This window comes from Sardina pilchardus, chromosome 3 (genome assembly GCF_963854185.1).
Source record: "Sardina pilchardus chromosome 3, fSarPil1.1, whole genome shotgun sequence".
NCBI lineage: Eukaryota > Metazoa > Chordata > Actinopteri > Clupeiformes > Clupeidae > Sardina > Sardina pilchardus.
The window spans coordinates 33,062,554-33,076,154 of NC_084996.1; the positions used below are offsets into that span (position 1 = coordinate 33,062,554).

General features: G+C 45.0%; 1 protein-coding gene across 5 annotated transcripts in view; it reads right to left on the reverse strand.

Moving 5' to 3' along the window:
- sdk1a (sidekick cell adhesion molecule 1a) overlaps window positions 1–13,601 on the reverse strand; it is a 229,814-nt gene that overhangs the window by 55,967 nt on the left and 160,246 nt on the right. For all 5 annotated transcript variants that reach the window (XM_062532947.1, XM_062532946.1, XM_062532945.1 and 2 more), the window contains 4 exons: window positions 13,150–13,286; window positions 10,739–10,886; window positions 4,993–5,133; window positions 2,574–2,755 (listed from right to left, as the gene is read on the reverse strand). In XM_062532947.1, coding sequence (XP_062388931.1) covers window positions 2,574–2,755; window positions 4,993–5,133; window positions 10,739–10,886; window positions 13,150–13,286 — 608 coding nt within the window. The remainder of the gene's footprint in view (window positions 1–2,573; window positions 2,756–4,992; window positions 5,134–10,738; window positions 10,887–13,149; window positions 13,287–13,601) is intronic.

A 13,601-nucleotide genomic window follows, 5' to 3' on the forward strand; every position in this document is an offset into this window, starting at 1 on the left:
GAGGGGGGCTGAGAGCACACAATCACAGCTTCCTCCTCCTCCTGCCAACCCCCCCCCCCCCCCCCCCCCCACATCTCCTCTGTTTTTTTTGTCTGTTTTTCATTTCTTTACTTTTTCAGACATGATGGGGTGAGCCTGGTGTGTGCGCCTGTGTGAGTGAGTGTGTGTGTGTGTGTGTGTGTGTGTGTGTGTTGTGTGTGGGTGCAGATGCGCAGGGCAGGAGGGCTGTGGATGGGCTCCGCTGGCTCCCGCTGCCCGGCCCCTCATCACCAGCGCCGACTCCAGGAACTCTCCACATCAAAGTGCGGAAAGCAGAGAGCGGCGCTCTTTTGATTTTAAGGCCGGGGTGGGGGTACGCTCTTTTGATTTTAAGGCCGGGGTGGGGGTACGCTACGCCACGACGGGCCCTTGAGAGATCAGTGAGCGAGCGAGCGAGATCAGCGCGTAATGTTCAATGAGAAAGCGGGAAAACGCTACTGAATTATGCACTGCTTATGCTTGAGAAACTGTGGAGGAAACAATGTTTGTTGCCTCCCTCTGCACAAAATGCCAAGCAGTAACACTTTTGTTAAGGGAACACATGTTGCAACCATGCAACCAGCCCTAATACAAAATGTGCATATATTAGGATTTACCAAGAATAAATCACCTAAGAATAAGACGTTGCTGAATGAAGACCTAATACATGTGTAATGATGCTAAACTCAGACCTTATTGAGCACTAGCACATACACATATTACATATGCATTAATGGCTGATGTGTTCCCTAAACTAAAGTGCTATCCGCCCAAGAATGGTTATATTTCTGTGCATTGAGAGGTGATGTGGGGCGCTGGCGTTGGGCAGCTGAGTTCCCCTAACAGTGTCCTCGGAGTCAACACATCGTGGACCTCACGGAGCAGACACCTTCCCAGAGTATGCCAAATGCATGACGGGCTGCTGGGAGATTTTCTTTGGCTGTTTGGTATGCGGTGACCTTGGCCATAAGGCGAAAGTCAGGTGGACAACTTTGGATGGCCGGCCTCAGTGCGGCCAGAGGAGCGCCTCATTTGCGCTCACATACCGGCTTGTTGGTTATCCTGGGAAATCATTCCGGATTTTAGACACCCCTGTCCTTGAATTCAGTTCTATTTTTCCATGGTCTTTCCTCCCCATCATTCCCTGTACGCTCAATTCCTTTCTCCACCACCCCCCCCACCACAGCATTCACAGTGGCTTGGCTGCTTGTCTGCTAACCCTGATGCTCCACACTAGAGAGCAAGTGAGAATAGACACCGGAGCTGAGCTCTGGAGCAGTAATGTGACACACAGCAATTATCAGTTGAAGCATTCAGGTTAGCACATTGACAGGTTTTTCTATTGAAATTCAACACATCACCATAAAAGACTTTATGGCCTGCAGTGTGAATTTAAACTGCTTGCACGCACAACAATGTTCAACTTCCAGCATCTTTTCTATATTGTTGCAGAGAGTTGCACTCCTACATAGACTTAGCTACCAACTGCATTTCCTTTTTTTTCTTTTGCTTAATTACTGGTTGAGGTGAATTTCAGATTCTGTCTCATGAACTTATCAAAGCAATTCAGCCCACACATGTACTTTTAACTATTTTTACTTCCCTAATTCTGATCCATGGCAAAAGCACAGCATGGAGAGAAGTAAAAATGTGAGATAAACATTGTTTTGACATTTGATAATTACTGAACTGAAAACCCCAGGAGGATGCGTGGATGACATTCAGTGTCATCCTGAAGGCTCTTGTGAATATGTCTAATTAGACAGATGAAGGGTCCCTGCGCGGTCAATACATTCACTCCTCTCAGGGGGAGAGCGTGGCTGAAAGGGCCCAATCACATGGGACGCGTACCCGCCTCAAATGGATTTCATTGAGCCTCATTGACGTTGAAGGTATAATTTTTCGCATGGCAGCAGAGAGGGAGAGAAGGAGAGCGAATGCAGCCCCAGCCGAAGCCGTAATTGGTGTAATTGTTTTGAAGAGGATTAACTTCAAAGTCAGCCGGCAGCTCCCCTCCACTCCAGCCTCACAAGAGTGGGCCCGCGTGAATGGATGGCTCCGCTCCGCAGCACCTGACCCTGGCAGGACACTGAGTAAACAAGCAGCGCTCCAGAGGAGGCTCTGGACATTACTGGGTGATAGGCCTGCTGCAGGATGGAGTGAAGGATGAGGCAGAGAGAAACAGAGAGAGGGAGAGGGGGTCAAGAGAAGGAGAGAGAGAGAGAGAGAGAGAGAGAAGGAAAGGGGGGGCGGAGAGAGTGAGTGATAGATAGAGAGGGAGAGAGATGAGGAGGAGAGAAAGTGAGGGTAAAACAGGGCATGACAGACAGGAGGGAAGAAAAAGAAAGCGAGAGAGGTGAGGGGTCAAACGAGAGTGAAAGGAGAAAGCAAAAACAAAGGGAGCGAGAGTGAGAGAAAAGAGAGAGAGAGAGCAAGGGAGGTTGGCACGGCAAGAGCGGAAACAAGCCCAAAAAAAGGCGAGTGAGTGATCGGGTAAAGCGAGCGAGAGCCAAGAACATGGCAGACAAGCGGCAGGCGTGCCCGTGCGCTCTCACCTCCCTGCAGCGTGTACTCGCTCACTGGCAGGCTGAAGACGCCCAGCCCCGCGCCCGTGTACGCCGCCACCTGGATCTCGTACTGCGTCCAGATGATGAGCTCGGTGACCAGGCAGTAGTTGACCTCGGGGCTGCTGATGTTCTTGTGCTGGTAGTCCCCGGGGAGCCCCGCCAGGCGATACCTGCGGTTGAGGAATCAATGGCCAAACGGTTAGTGACAATGATTTCCTTCCAGGTCAGCGCTCCATTACCAGCCATTCCACAGCCTGTAATTAGAGGGACTCTCTCTTTTTATAAGTCTGGCCCTGGTTTCTGTTTCGCCCTTCTGTCTTCTTCCAAAGCAAGGAGTTCAACAACGCAACAGTACACATAGAAGAGTAGGGCTTTCTTCACCACCGCCTCATATCACACAAGCACATTTAGCCACCCAAAATGCTCACTTGTTTCTTATTCATTTCTTGACATGCATTTAGCCCTGATTGACTCCTATCTTTTCCTTTGACACCCAAAACTCAAGCGAGGGCAGCATGGGGCACTATGATGGGCTTCTGCCTGCCGCACTGAAATGGGAACAAAAAAACATGCATTGAATTCTTTCTTTGCCTCCATCTCTCTCCCATTCTGGCCACTGAGCACTCATGAATGAACAGGGCACGCAGTGGAGCTGGCAAGATGATGAGAGAGAGAGAGAGAGAGAGAGAGAGAGAGAAGACCCTGAGTGAAAGACATGGAGTAAACTAGAAAGAAGAGAGAATGAGACGGGAGGTGTAAGAGAGAGAGAGCAACAGAATGAAATAGATAAAGAAATCTTGAGAAAGAGAAAGAATAGATAAAGTGTGTGTGTGAGAGTGTGAGTGAGTAAATAAGTGAGTGAGTAAGTGAGTAAATAAGTGAGTGAGTGAATGAGTGAGAGAGAGAGCGAGAGAAAGAGAGGAAAGAAGGGATGGCTGGTGGTGAAGAAAAGCTCCTCCTCCAATGCATTAGTGCAGCTTGGAGCCTCAAGGTCGCATGTGCGGCAGCGACAGCTGCGGATGAGGCTTTCAGACACCACACACGCTGCTGTCATTAGGCCAGACTGAGGGGGCACAGGCAATTAGATCTACCTACACTTAAATGCTCACCCTCAAGGCCACAGGCAAACACACACTTACAGTACATGTGCTCAAAATACAACAAGCACACCTAAAACAAAGAAGACTGCACTTAAAAAAAAACTCTGGACACTTCACCGATTAGCATTAAGCTTTGTATCTTTAGAAAACCATTCCCTCAGTTTGCCTTGAGATGGGAGAAATACGGATTTCAATGTTGGACTTCCTGCTTTCAATGATGTAAAAATCATCATTTTACATCATTGAAAGCAGGAAGTCCTATTCATGGGTTTCATTGAAATCCGTATTTCTCCCATCTCAAGGCAAACTGAGGGAATGATGCACGACCATTCAAAAACATGACTGGTTTTCTAAAGATACAAAGCTTAATGCTAATCGGTGAAGTGTCCCTTTAAGTATTTTGCAGACATTTTTTCACTGCAAGTGACTTGACAAACATCATAATATTCAGAATCTTAGTAATATCACAGGTTAATATAGTAATAACAACAGTAATCATAATGCCAAAATAGCAAATATGGAGCTATCCTATAATCTTACGCTGTCCTATTGGGATTGTGTAGTTCACTCTTCTGCTCATTACAGCGGGACAGCATCATTTAAGGTGGATGACTGACCTTTCCGTTCCAACGTTGTGCTAATACTTGTCAGGACATATTGATATAGGCCTACTGCTGTTTGTTCAGCCATATTGTCCAAATAAGAGTACTGGTCATAGGCATTGGCAGCATCATTGTGTGGTTGACGTAGTGTTTGAGTAGTGGTATGGCAGCTGATGGCACATTATCTCTATGCATTGCTCTAGGGTATGTATTGTGGAAAGTTGTTCACTGCAAGCTACTTAGCTCATTATAAGCAATTACCGCCGAGTGCACCAGTTATGCACTAGCTGACAGAGCAGGTGTTCTTGCTAATTAAGCCATGTCTGACAGACAGTGACTCAGATACTATTTTCAACTAACGTTAGCAGCACATTTTTAGAAGCCTCATTGTATAAGTAGCCTGCCAACCTCGTCCCCAAAACTTTGTCTTCTCAAAAATCTAAATGTCCCATATTCTCTTATACAGTATATGTATATGTAATAGTGTCTTCCAACAAACTAAAATACAATTTTGGGGCTATGAATTCAGACAATCAAATGGGACAATAAACATTATATGTGCTTTAGCCTATAACATAACAGCAACACGTCATTGCACATTTGCATTCATATCTCAAGCGTCATTATAGACACAGAGTCAAAGAGACACACAAGCAGATACCAGTAGAGCCAGGCTGAAGCACCTGGGCCCCATAGGTCTCCTACCTGAGCACGTAGCCCCTCAGGACCCCGTTGAGCTGAGGCTCTGGAGGGGGCTGCCACTGCACCATGATGGACTGGTTGGTGCGGCCGCTGGCCACTATGTTCTTGGGGGGCGCGCTGGGAGGCTCCTCAGGCAGCATCAGTCTACGGTGCAAATAGGTGACCACAGAAAAGATTGTACAGTATTTCCACTCCCAAGTTCTGATTTCCAAATGTACTGTATTTAAAGGCAAAGTTGAGAATTGTCTCCATGTGGATTTTGGGGAATAACAGCTCATAATTATTCAACACATTCTAAGTAAAATGCATCCAAAAGACATAATCAACACATATTGGATTGCTGATGCTAATTTATTAAATCCCAAAAAAGTTGCTCTTCTGAATCACTTATTAGTTGGTAAGGTGACAAAATTGTGTTAGGCCTTTGGAAGCTCAACAATGACACACAGTTTGCTTAAGCACACATGTGTAAATGGAGGAGGAAAAAGCGAACTAAAATGAGAAGGAGCAAACTCACACAGATTAATGCTTGTAGTTCCATTACACCACAGCACAGTACACCTATCTACAAGCATCCCTCTGGAGAGAGTGCACAATTTTTGATGCATTTGATCAGAACGGCTTGTGAAAACCCCTACAATACTTTAAGGTCATCTGATTATCTCAAGTGACCATATCTGCACATAGATTATACTGTGTTCATCTCAACCTTATACTTGGAAGACCCACCGTAAAAAATCCTGACTTCCAAAAAAGGTGCCTTCATGAGTCAACTCAGAAAACAAATATGTACAATATCCTTGCAGTATGTTTTCCATAAATACGCTGTTAGAACTGCTTACTGTGGTCGAGCAAGAATAAGGTAAATCAGGTAAATGTTTCTATTTGTAGTTTTACTTTAGTGCTGAATAAACTTGCCTATTTGTAATGAGAATGAAGTTTGTTTCTCGTTGTGTTGTTGCAATGGTGGCTGCTGTAATTGGAAAGCATGATTCTGAGGTCAAGTCGGGTAACCCAGGATAAAAGATTCACCTTTGTACAACTATTTTTTTTCAGTCAGAGTCAGAGGTCGGGATTTCTGAATATCCAATGTGTCATGAACACAGCATTAAATTCCATTGGTGCAATTCAAATGAAACAGAGACAGCATGGAAGCCAAGGAATCCTCATGAAGGTGGACTGATCTTAGTTTCACAAATATACGTTGGCAAACATATGGACATTTAAAGCAGATGTTCTAGCTATCCAGCTGAAACATTCACCTTCTGCTTCTAATGGAAATGTGTTTAAAGCTAGTGTGTACTTACTGGAAACTTTCAGGGGATGCTATGGAGAGGTCACTCACTTTACTGACCTTTGGAGTTACTGTATATGAATACTTCCTGACCCGTAGGCTAAACTTAACTTACAGTATGTAAGTCCATGTATAGCTATACTGTACATACAGTAGCCAACTCATTAAAATCTTCCAAAAACACTTGAATGTTTTACAGGTTAAGAAGGCACAACAAGTGCGAACGAGTGCAAAACAGCTGTTGTACCTTCCACCCACTCTATAGGTTAATGTTCAAATCACCCAGTGCTCCATATGTTCTTTCTTTTCTTTTTTTTTACACACTTGACCGACCTCCAGACCTTTATATTTGTTACTTAGTGTTTCCAGACAAGTTATTTCTATTCATGCACATGATTTCTTTCTGTGCTTGAATCTTTTGGAAGAGATATACTGTATGTCAGGAGCCTATACAACTTTTTTATTTTTTAATATTAAGTGTAACTTTCAACGATAAAACAATAACTACAATGTACATTAATATGCATGATAGTGCTACTGATGGTCTAACTAATGTTTAATCAAAAATTCGAAACAAATCTTGCAGTGTCCCACATGACCCGGATTTCATACTTGAACAAAAATAACAACATGAGGGAGGAGGAGAGAGGAAAACAAAAAGCCTTCCTCTCTTAATAATGTGTTTGATGCTAATAAAACTGTTACTAATCCACAGACTATAAGCATGATGAGATGCAGTGCATATTTCCCTGGAGGTAGAGAAATAATAAAAGCCTAATGAGAAGCAAAGGTCCATTTGTAATGGGAAGGCATGGAGTTGCTCCTCATAGGGAGCCAGTTCGTTCTGGATGGATAACCTGGCAAGCTTATTCCCTTGACAAGCTCTAATCTGGACGCTTGCATAAGTAGTGGCAAGTGCACGCCCGTAAGTAAATGGTAAATGAAAACTCAGTCAGGGTTGTGAACGAATGGGGAGGAAAGAAGAGGCAGGAGTGAATACAATCCAAAGAATCTATACAGGAAACATGAGGGAAGTCCACAGAGTTGCTTGAAAACTTGAGTGTTTTATATGACAATCCTTGAGGTGTTCTGCTTCAGTGAAGTGATTATGCGGTATAATGAGTGGTCCAAATGGTGAACTACACACAGCACAGATCCATCATGGTGGAAAAAACAGATGGACATGAGTCATGAAACTATAGAATTCAAGGTATATATTTTTTCTGCACTCGGAAAGTTGCCACCTGAGACTTCTGGAAACAGCTTCACACTCCCAAGACATCATCAGCTTTTCTCAGATGAATGAAAATGAAAGATGAATCACGGTGTTGGGGAGGCAGACTTGGCAAGATGCTCTCTCTGCTGTGCGTGTGCTCCATGCTAATGGACAGTTAAATCTACATTAACTTTTAATGGGTTCATTGGGTTATTTCAGATTAATGGTCGACCCCTTGCTAAATCTCTGGCCACTTGTTATTTCTCCCCAGCCGTCCATTTCATAATTAATGCCCTCGATAACCAATACCACGGTGCATCTCTCCTCTCCTCCGATGGCAACGTGTAAATCTGCCTAATCGCGAGCATACGGCGGTTGCACTTCTGCCGGCCTGCTACAGTGCCTCGCTGAGACAGCCCTGTCCTTCATGGGTGTATTTACGCGTTTGTTTTACACACTCGTGGCGCAGCCGTCAGCCATTAAACATCTGCCTCTCAGCATAAACAATGCTGAAGCTGATCCATTAATTTCCTCGCAGGACACAGGCTGCGTACAGCGGCGAAGGGCCTAATGGAATGACCCGAGAGTGGCGGTGTCGGGGAATAAAAATAAAGAGCAGGCAGTTAATCATCCATACAGTATGGAAAGGCCTGGGCCACTTATTAGCTGGTGGCAATATCAACAGGCAGACTTGAATGATGGCGGTGACATGAACGCCCGCTCTGGGTCTGAATATTCATGGCAACACCTCCCCATGGTGTTACCTTGAAACAGGATATGGCAGAAGCAGTCGCAAAAACAACAACAACAAGTAGAACAACAACAAGAACCACAGACCACTGCGATGAATACAAGCCAACGCCGCTACTGCCACGTCTCATTACGGGTGAGCAGGCTAGACGCCGCTTTTATGAGACTGTCATCCATTTTACTGCTCTCTCTGCCTAATAAGGCAAAAAAAGAGACAGATGTGACACGGTGACTCTGGGCCCGGAGACAGAAGACTGATGGGGGGAGCCTTCCGCCGCCCTGTCGCTCGCTCTCTCCTGCTTAACTTCGTCCCTGAAGAGGCGGCTTGGCGCGGAAACTAGCACACGCTGCTCTGAAACTACCTCACGGCCACATGGCTGTTTGTGCGGGGAAGAGAGCCAGAGGGGTGCAGTGCTCGTGTCCGGGGGGGAGGAGAAGATATTAACTAGGGGCTTGTGCTATTCACCACCACCAACACTCGGGAACACAATCAATTGTGCAGATTATCTGTGAGCGTCTCATGTTCTATTCTTGTGCTTTTGTTCAGTTTTGACAGAAACCTTATAGGCTCTGAGCACACTATGGGAACTGTGCGGTTCCAGGCTATCTAAATATTGCATCTATTTTCAGAGGATTTGTCTAATCACTTGAATAGAAATAAACCTGGCTAAGCATTTATAAATGGATAAATATATAATAGCAACAGAATAATATTGTGATGAAATAAAAATGTAAAATAAGGAACTAATACATATTGCAGGGCATATTGCAGTTGTGTGGCCCACTTGATGTCTATTTTGAGTCTAACTAGAGCATCTGGCAGATCTCAAACACATTTTAAACTGGTCCCACCCAACCTCATGGATAATGTAAACACCAATTCCATAAATTAAAGCTCGTAAATGTTTCAAGCATTCTGTATGGCTGCGATAAAGTTAAGTATTAATTGAGGTCAGATAGGAGTTCACTCGTCAGTGAGCCAGGTGTTAAAATGTTAATATTCGTCTCATCAGATTGTTCCCTGAGATTAACCTAGGTGCCATTATAATGAGGGAAAACTAACAAACATGTTCTCCCCAAAGTAGGTCTCAGAGTCAAGAAGTAGCCGAACTGCTCAGACAAATGACATTATCCTATTAACAGTGTCTGTAATATGACTGAAGCAGCAGAAAAGGCCTTGTGACATTGCGAGGATGAGCGATACAGCTTCCGTGGCTTTTGTAGAGAATAACTATGGCCTGCTCCAGGTTGTCGCCCATATTAACTGCCCTTGGCATTTGGACTGGGCTGCGCTGTCATTATCCACACAAAAGGCAAATGAAACACTCTCCCTTTGCTGCCACCTCTGAATAAAGCGCAGTCTGCCGCGGCCCATTTCACTGAAGAACATCTGCTTCCAGAGGAGGTGCGCGCTCTTTTTGACTTATGGGTGCGTGGCGCAGCGCTTCGGGCGCTGCATACAGATGACTCATTGGGCTGTGTGAGGGACGGCGACTGGGGGAGGTGAAGGTTAGCAGCACCTCCTCCACAGATGCAGGAGAGAGGTCCAGTTTAACCTGTCAGCCAGTGATAAGAGTTGGCACAGCAGACATGGGCAAGGTGTCTGACACCCGCTGAAAGCAAGCTCTGATTAAGGGAGAAGGTGAGAGAGAAGTAAGGGGGAGCTGGAGAAGTGGGAAGAGAGAGAGAGAGCTGTGGGGGGTGCAGCAGCACTTTCTGTCCTTCAGGGCTCAAATGGTCTTTTCTGCAGAGGCAAATGTGTTCCCTCACAATGCCAAAGCTCCTGGGGGACACTGTGGGAGTGTGCTGAGGTTCACGACAAACAAAATAGACAGTTTTTCAACAAGTGCCAGGGTATAGCAAAGACAGTAGCAAATGGGATGGGCTCAGAAACACTTGAGTCACCAGAGGGCCTCTGGACCTGCACCAGTCTGGGCATACACTGAACAGCCAGGGCACACACCGACACCGTGGCAGGCCTGGGATCAGGAGTGAGCTGCCTGTGGAGCTAGGTAAAGAGTCATCTTCATTCATCTTGCTGTTGTGCGGCACAATTCATCATTATGAACTAGACCTGCAGCACTGTAAGCGTATGTGTGAAGCCATTGACTAAATAGAGCATAATTACGCTGCAACCCTGTGATGATGCTCCAACAGCATAGTTAACACTGAGCTCTACTGTCGCCTATGAATCAGAAAATTAATCAGCAAGATACCCGAGCCCTGTTAATTAATACCCCATCTCAAAGCAAATCAACTCTGACAGAGACAATGTCAACATCTCATCTTCAATGGCAATTCACAACAAATGAAAACGAGACAAAGAGAATGAGAGGAGGACGACCAAAACAAGGATGCTGTTATGTGGTGTTCGGTCAATTAGCTGCTTGATGGATGTCGGGACGTGGTCTATGTGTGACATAACAAAGTGTGATTTACCTGGGGAGCAATTAAGTAAGCACAGTAAGTGTGTTGTATCTGGGGTCTACCTGTTGGTCTCTGTACTGTACTGTCCCTTGCCCACTTGATTGACGGCGCACACCCTGAACTGGTACGTCCTGGCAGGAGTGAGCCCTTTGACCACCGCACCAGTTAGGGACGGCTCCACCTCTGGCAGGTACACCTTCCATGGGGAGTCTGCAAAGAGCAGAGCAGAGGTATGGTGAGAGAAAAACAGTGGACAACTAACAACAGAAATGAATATGGATAAAAAGAGAAGCTGACAGAAAAATATCTGAGGAAAGGAAATGACATTCGTTTAGTATTCCAGATATACCATACACTTTCTCCTTGTGCACGCACGCGCACACACACACATACACACATACATAGACAGAAGCTCTCACACACATAGACAGAAGCTCTCACACTCCTTCCACTTATCTCTGTATTTCAGGCCCTAATTCCTCATCTCATTTCTACTTTGCTAATCACACATCATGTTCGACCTATTCCCTAATGGAAGGTAACCCAGCTGTTATTAATACTTAATGACTGCCTAATACTGCATCGAGCTCTGTGGAGGATTTTCCCTGGAAATTATACAAAAGATCACGCTGTGCTGATCAGTCTGAGTTGCAGATCAAAGGATGTTAAGGCGATGGTTTGTTAAAAAGTAAAAAAGACAATGCTGGACTTAATAATACCATTAGCTAATTACAAAGTATTCCTTTTTATTTCCACGGCTGACTAAAGTGTTTGGTGATTATGAGACTGTGTGATAAAAACACACAATATAGAAGACAAAAAGTTTATTTTAAACCTGAGATATAAATAAGAAAAGACTTTGAGGATTAAAAAAGGCAACCGTTTCTTGAGTACAACAGCATGACTAACACAACATCTGTGTACAGTATAATCACCATAATACAAATATATCCAGAGAGCTTTTAAAATGGCTGTGTGTGTGTGTGTGTGTGCTCTCTATGCCTTTTGTTTACAAAGAACTGCCACTGAGATGGCTGGCCACTCTCCCACACCAAGAACAGGCTACTAATCAGAGTTTCCCTGGACCATTGTGCAACGACTCCCAGTAATCTGTATCCCGCCTGAGCTACAATTTTTCACTGTCCGTTCCCAGCTACAGTAGATCAATCTGGTTTTGTTGTGGATGGTTTTTGTTCCATTACGTGGGTCAGGCCCATTTTGCAGCAGCAGGCCACTGCGCAGAAACACTTAACGACGAGCAACAATAACAGAAACAAAAGTGGCTCGCGGCGTGGCCAGGCTCACACAATCACAGGTGACCCAGCTTACAATCAGAGGGAGGCCAAGGACACACGGTGGGGAGCGCCACACGTTAATTAAGTTCATTCACCGCCTGAATATGAACACATCAAACGAATACCAGTCAGTCAGAGGGGGCTGGAGGACCAACAAACAAGTCTCAGACACATTTTCATTTGACCACTTTTCTTTGCAATTGGCTCAGCAAGGCTTTACTCGCTTGAATCAGAAAAGCATGAATGGCTTTCATCACTTTAATTACACATAACAAATGTTGCATTTTACTTGTATTTTACTGGCATATTGCACTGTTTATGACTTGAATGGCTTCTCAATTAAATACATTTACAAATGTGAAATACGTGTATTTAAAGCCCACCTATGCAATTTTGGCAAGTTCTATGCTTTTTTCTCTGCTCCCCTTATAGCTCCAGAGTATTTATTTTATGACATTCCTCAATCGGTCAGTCTGTCGTTTTCTCTTTCCCTGTTCCTCCGACAATGCTTTACTCACTTTCTTGCTTCTTTTCGCTGGCTCTGCCATGACTAATGTCTGGGAAACTCTATCGCTACCTTGTTCTAGCCGGTGCCTGGCGTGTATGTGTGTAGTGCGAGACCACAAGACTTTCTGGCTCCGAGGACGGTGGCCACACTGTCAAAGGCTGTTTTTTCAGCTCACAGGCACTAGGGGGAAGCTAGACGGCCAGCATTCACCTCAGAAAAAGTCATATAACCATTTCAATGACTTCCGAAGGTGTTAAGGTAAAATAAGATATAAAACCTGCATAGTCCCTCTTTAAAAGAACAACATATCTAATCAGCTTGTCATGAAAGAGAAACAAATGCATCTATTTGTGCTCTTGTGGAGTGGACGGTAGACAGGTCACAGGGGCCAGGACAGGGATGAGGATGTGCTTCAAAGGGACAACCGAGGGTTAATTTTGCTGTGCTCATCTTCAATTACTTTATAAATAGGCTCTGTCCTGTTCAGGTGTTCGTATAAAAAGGTGGACTGAGGACCCAACAACTAGACAATGACAGGAGCAAGAAAAACAGAGTGAATAGAGAGAGAGAGAGAGGGAGAGAGAGAGAGAGAGAGAGAGAGAGGACCCAGCTCAGTAGGGGTCATCTCCCTGAGGATGGCCCAGAGAGGCGGGGGGGGGTCTGAGCTTACTGTTCTCTGACAGCTCCACCACATAGTGCAGCAGGGGGCTGTTGCCGTCAAAGGGCCTCATCCAGGTCAGGTCCACACTGCGGCTGCTGCTCATGTTCAGGCTGGCCTGCAGGTTCCGTGGGGAGTGGGGCAGCTCACTGGGAGGGGAAAACACACACACACACACACACACATAACAAATAGATTTATCAAGATACACTCTCATAGACATATCTGTGCTCCGACACAGACAAATGCACACAAACACAGAGGAAACTACTGTGGGAAATCAATATAATTATTTTGCTTTTCAATTTTGTGTGTTTGCTCTCTCTCTCTCTCTCTCTCTCTCTCTCTCTCTTGTTTTCTCTAACAAACACACACATACACACGCTCCACAATGTTCTCCTTCTATCTCAACAGGTATGAATTCAAATGTCTCTTATTGGTCGAGGGACTTGAGAGGGCCATGA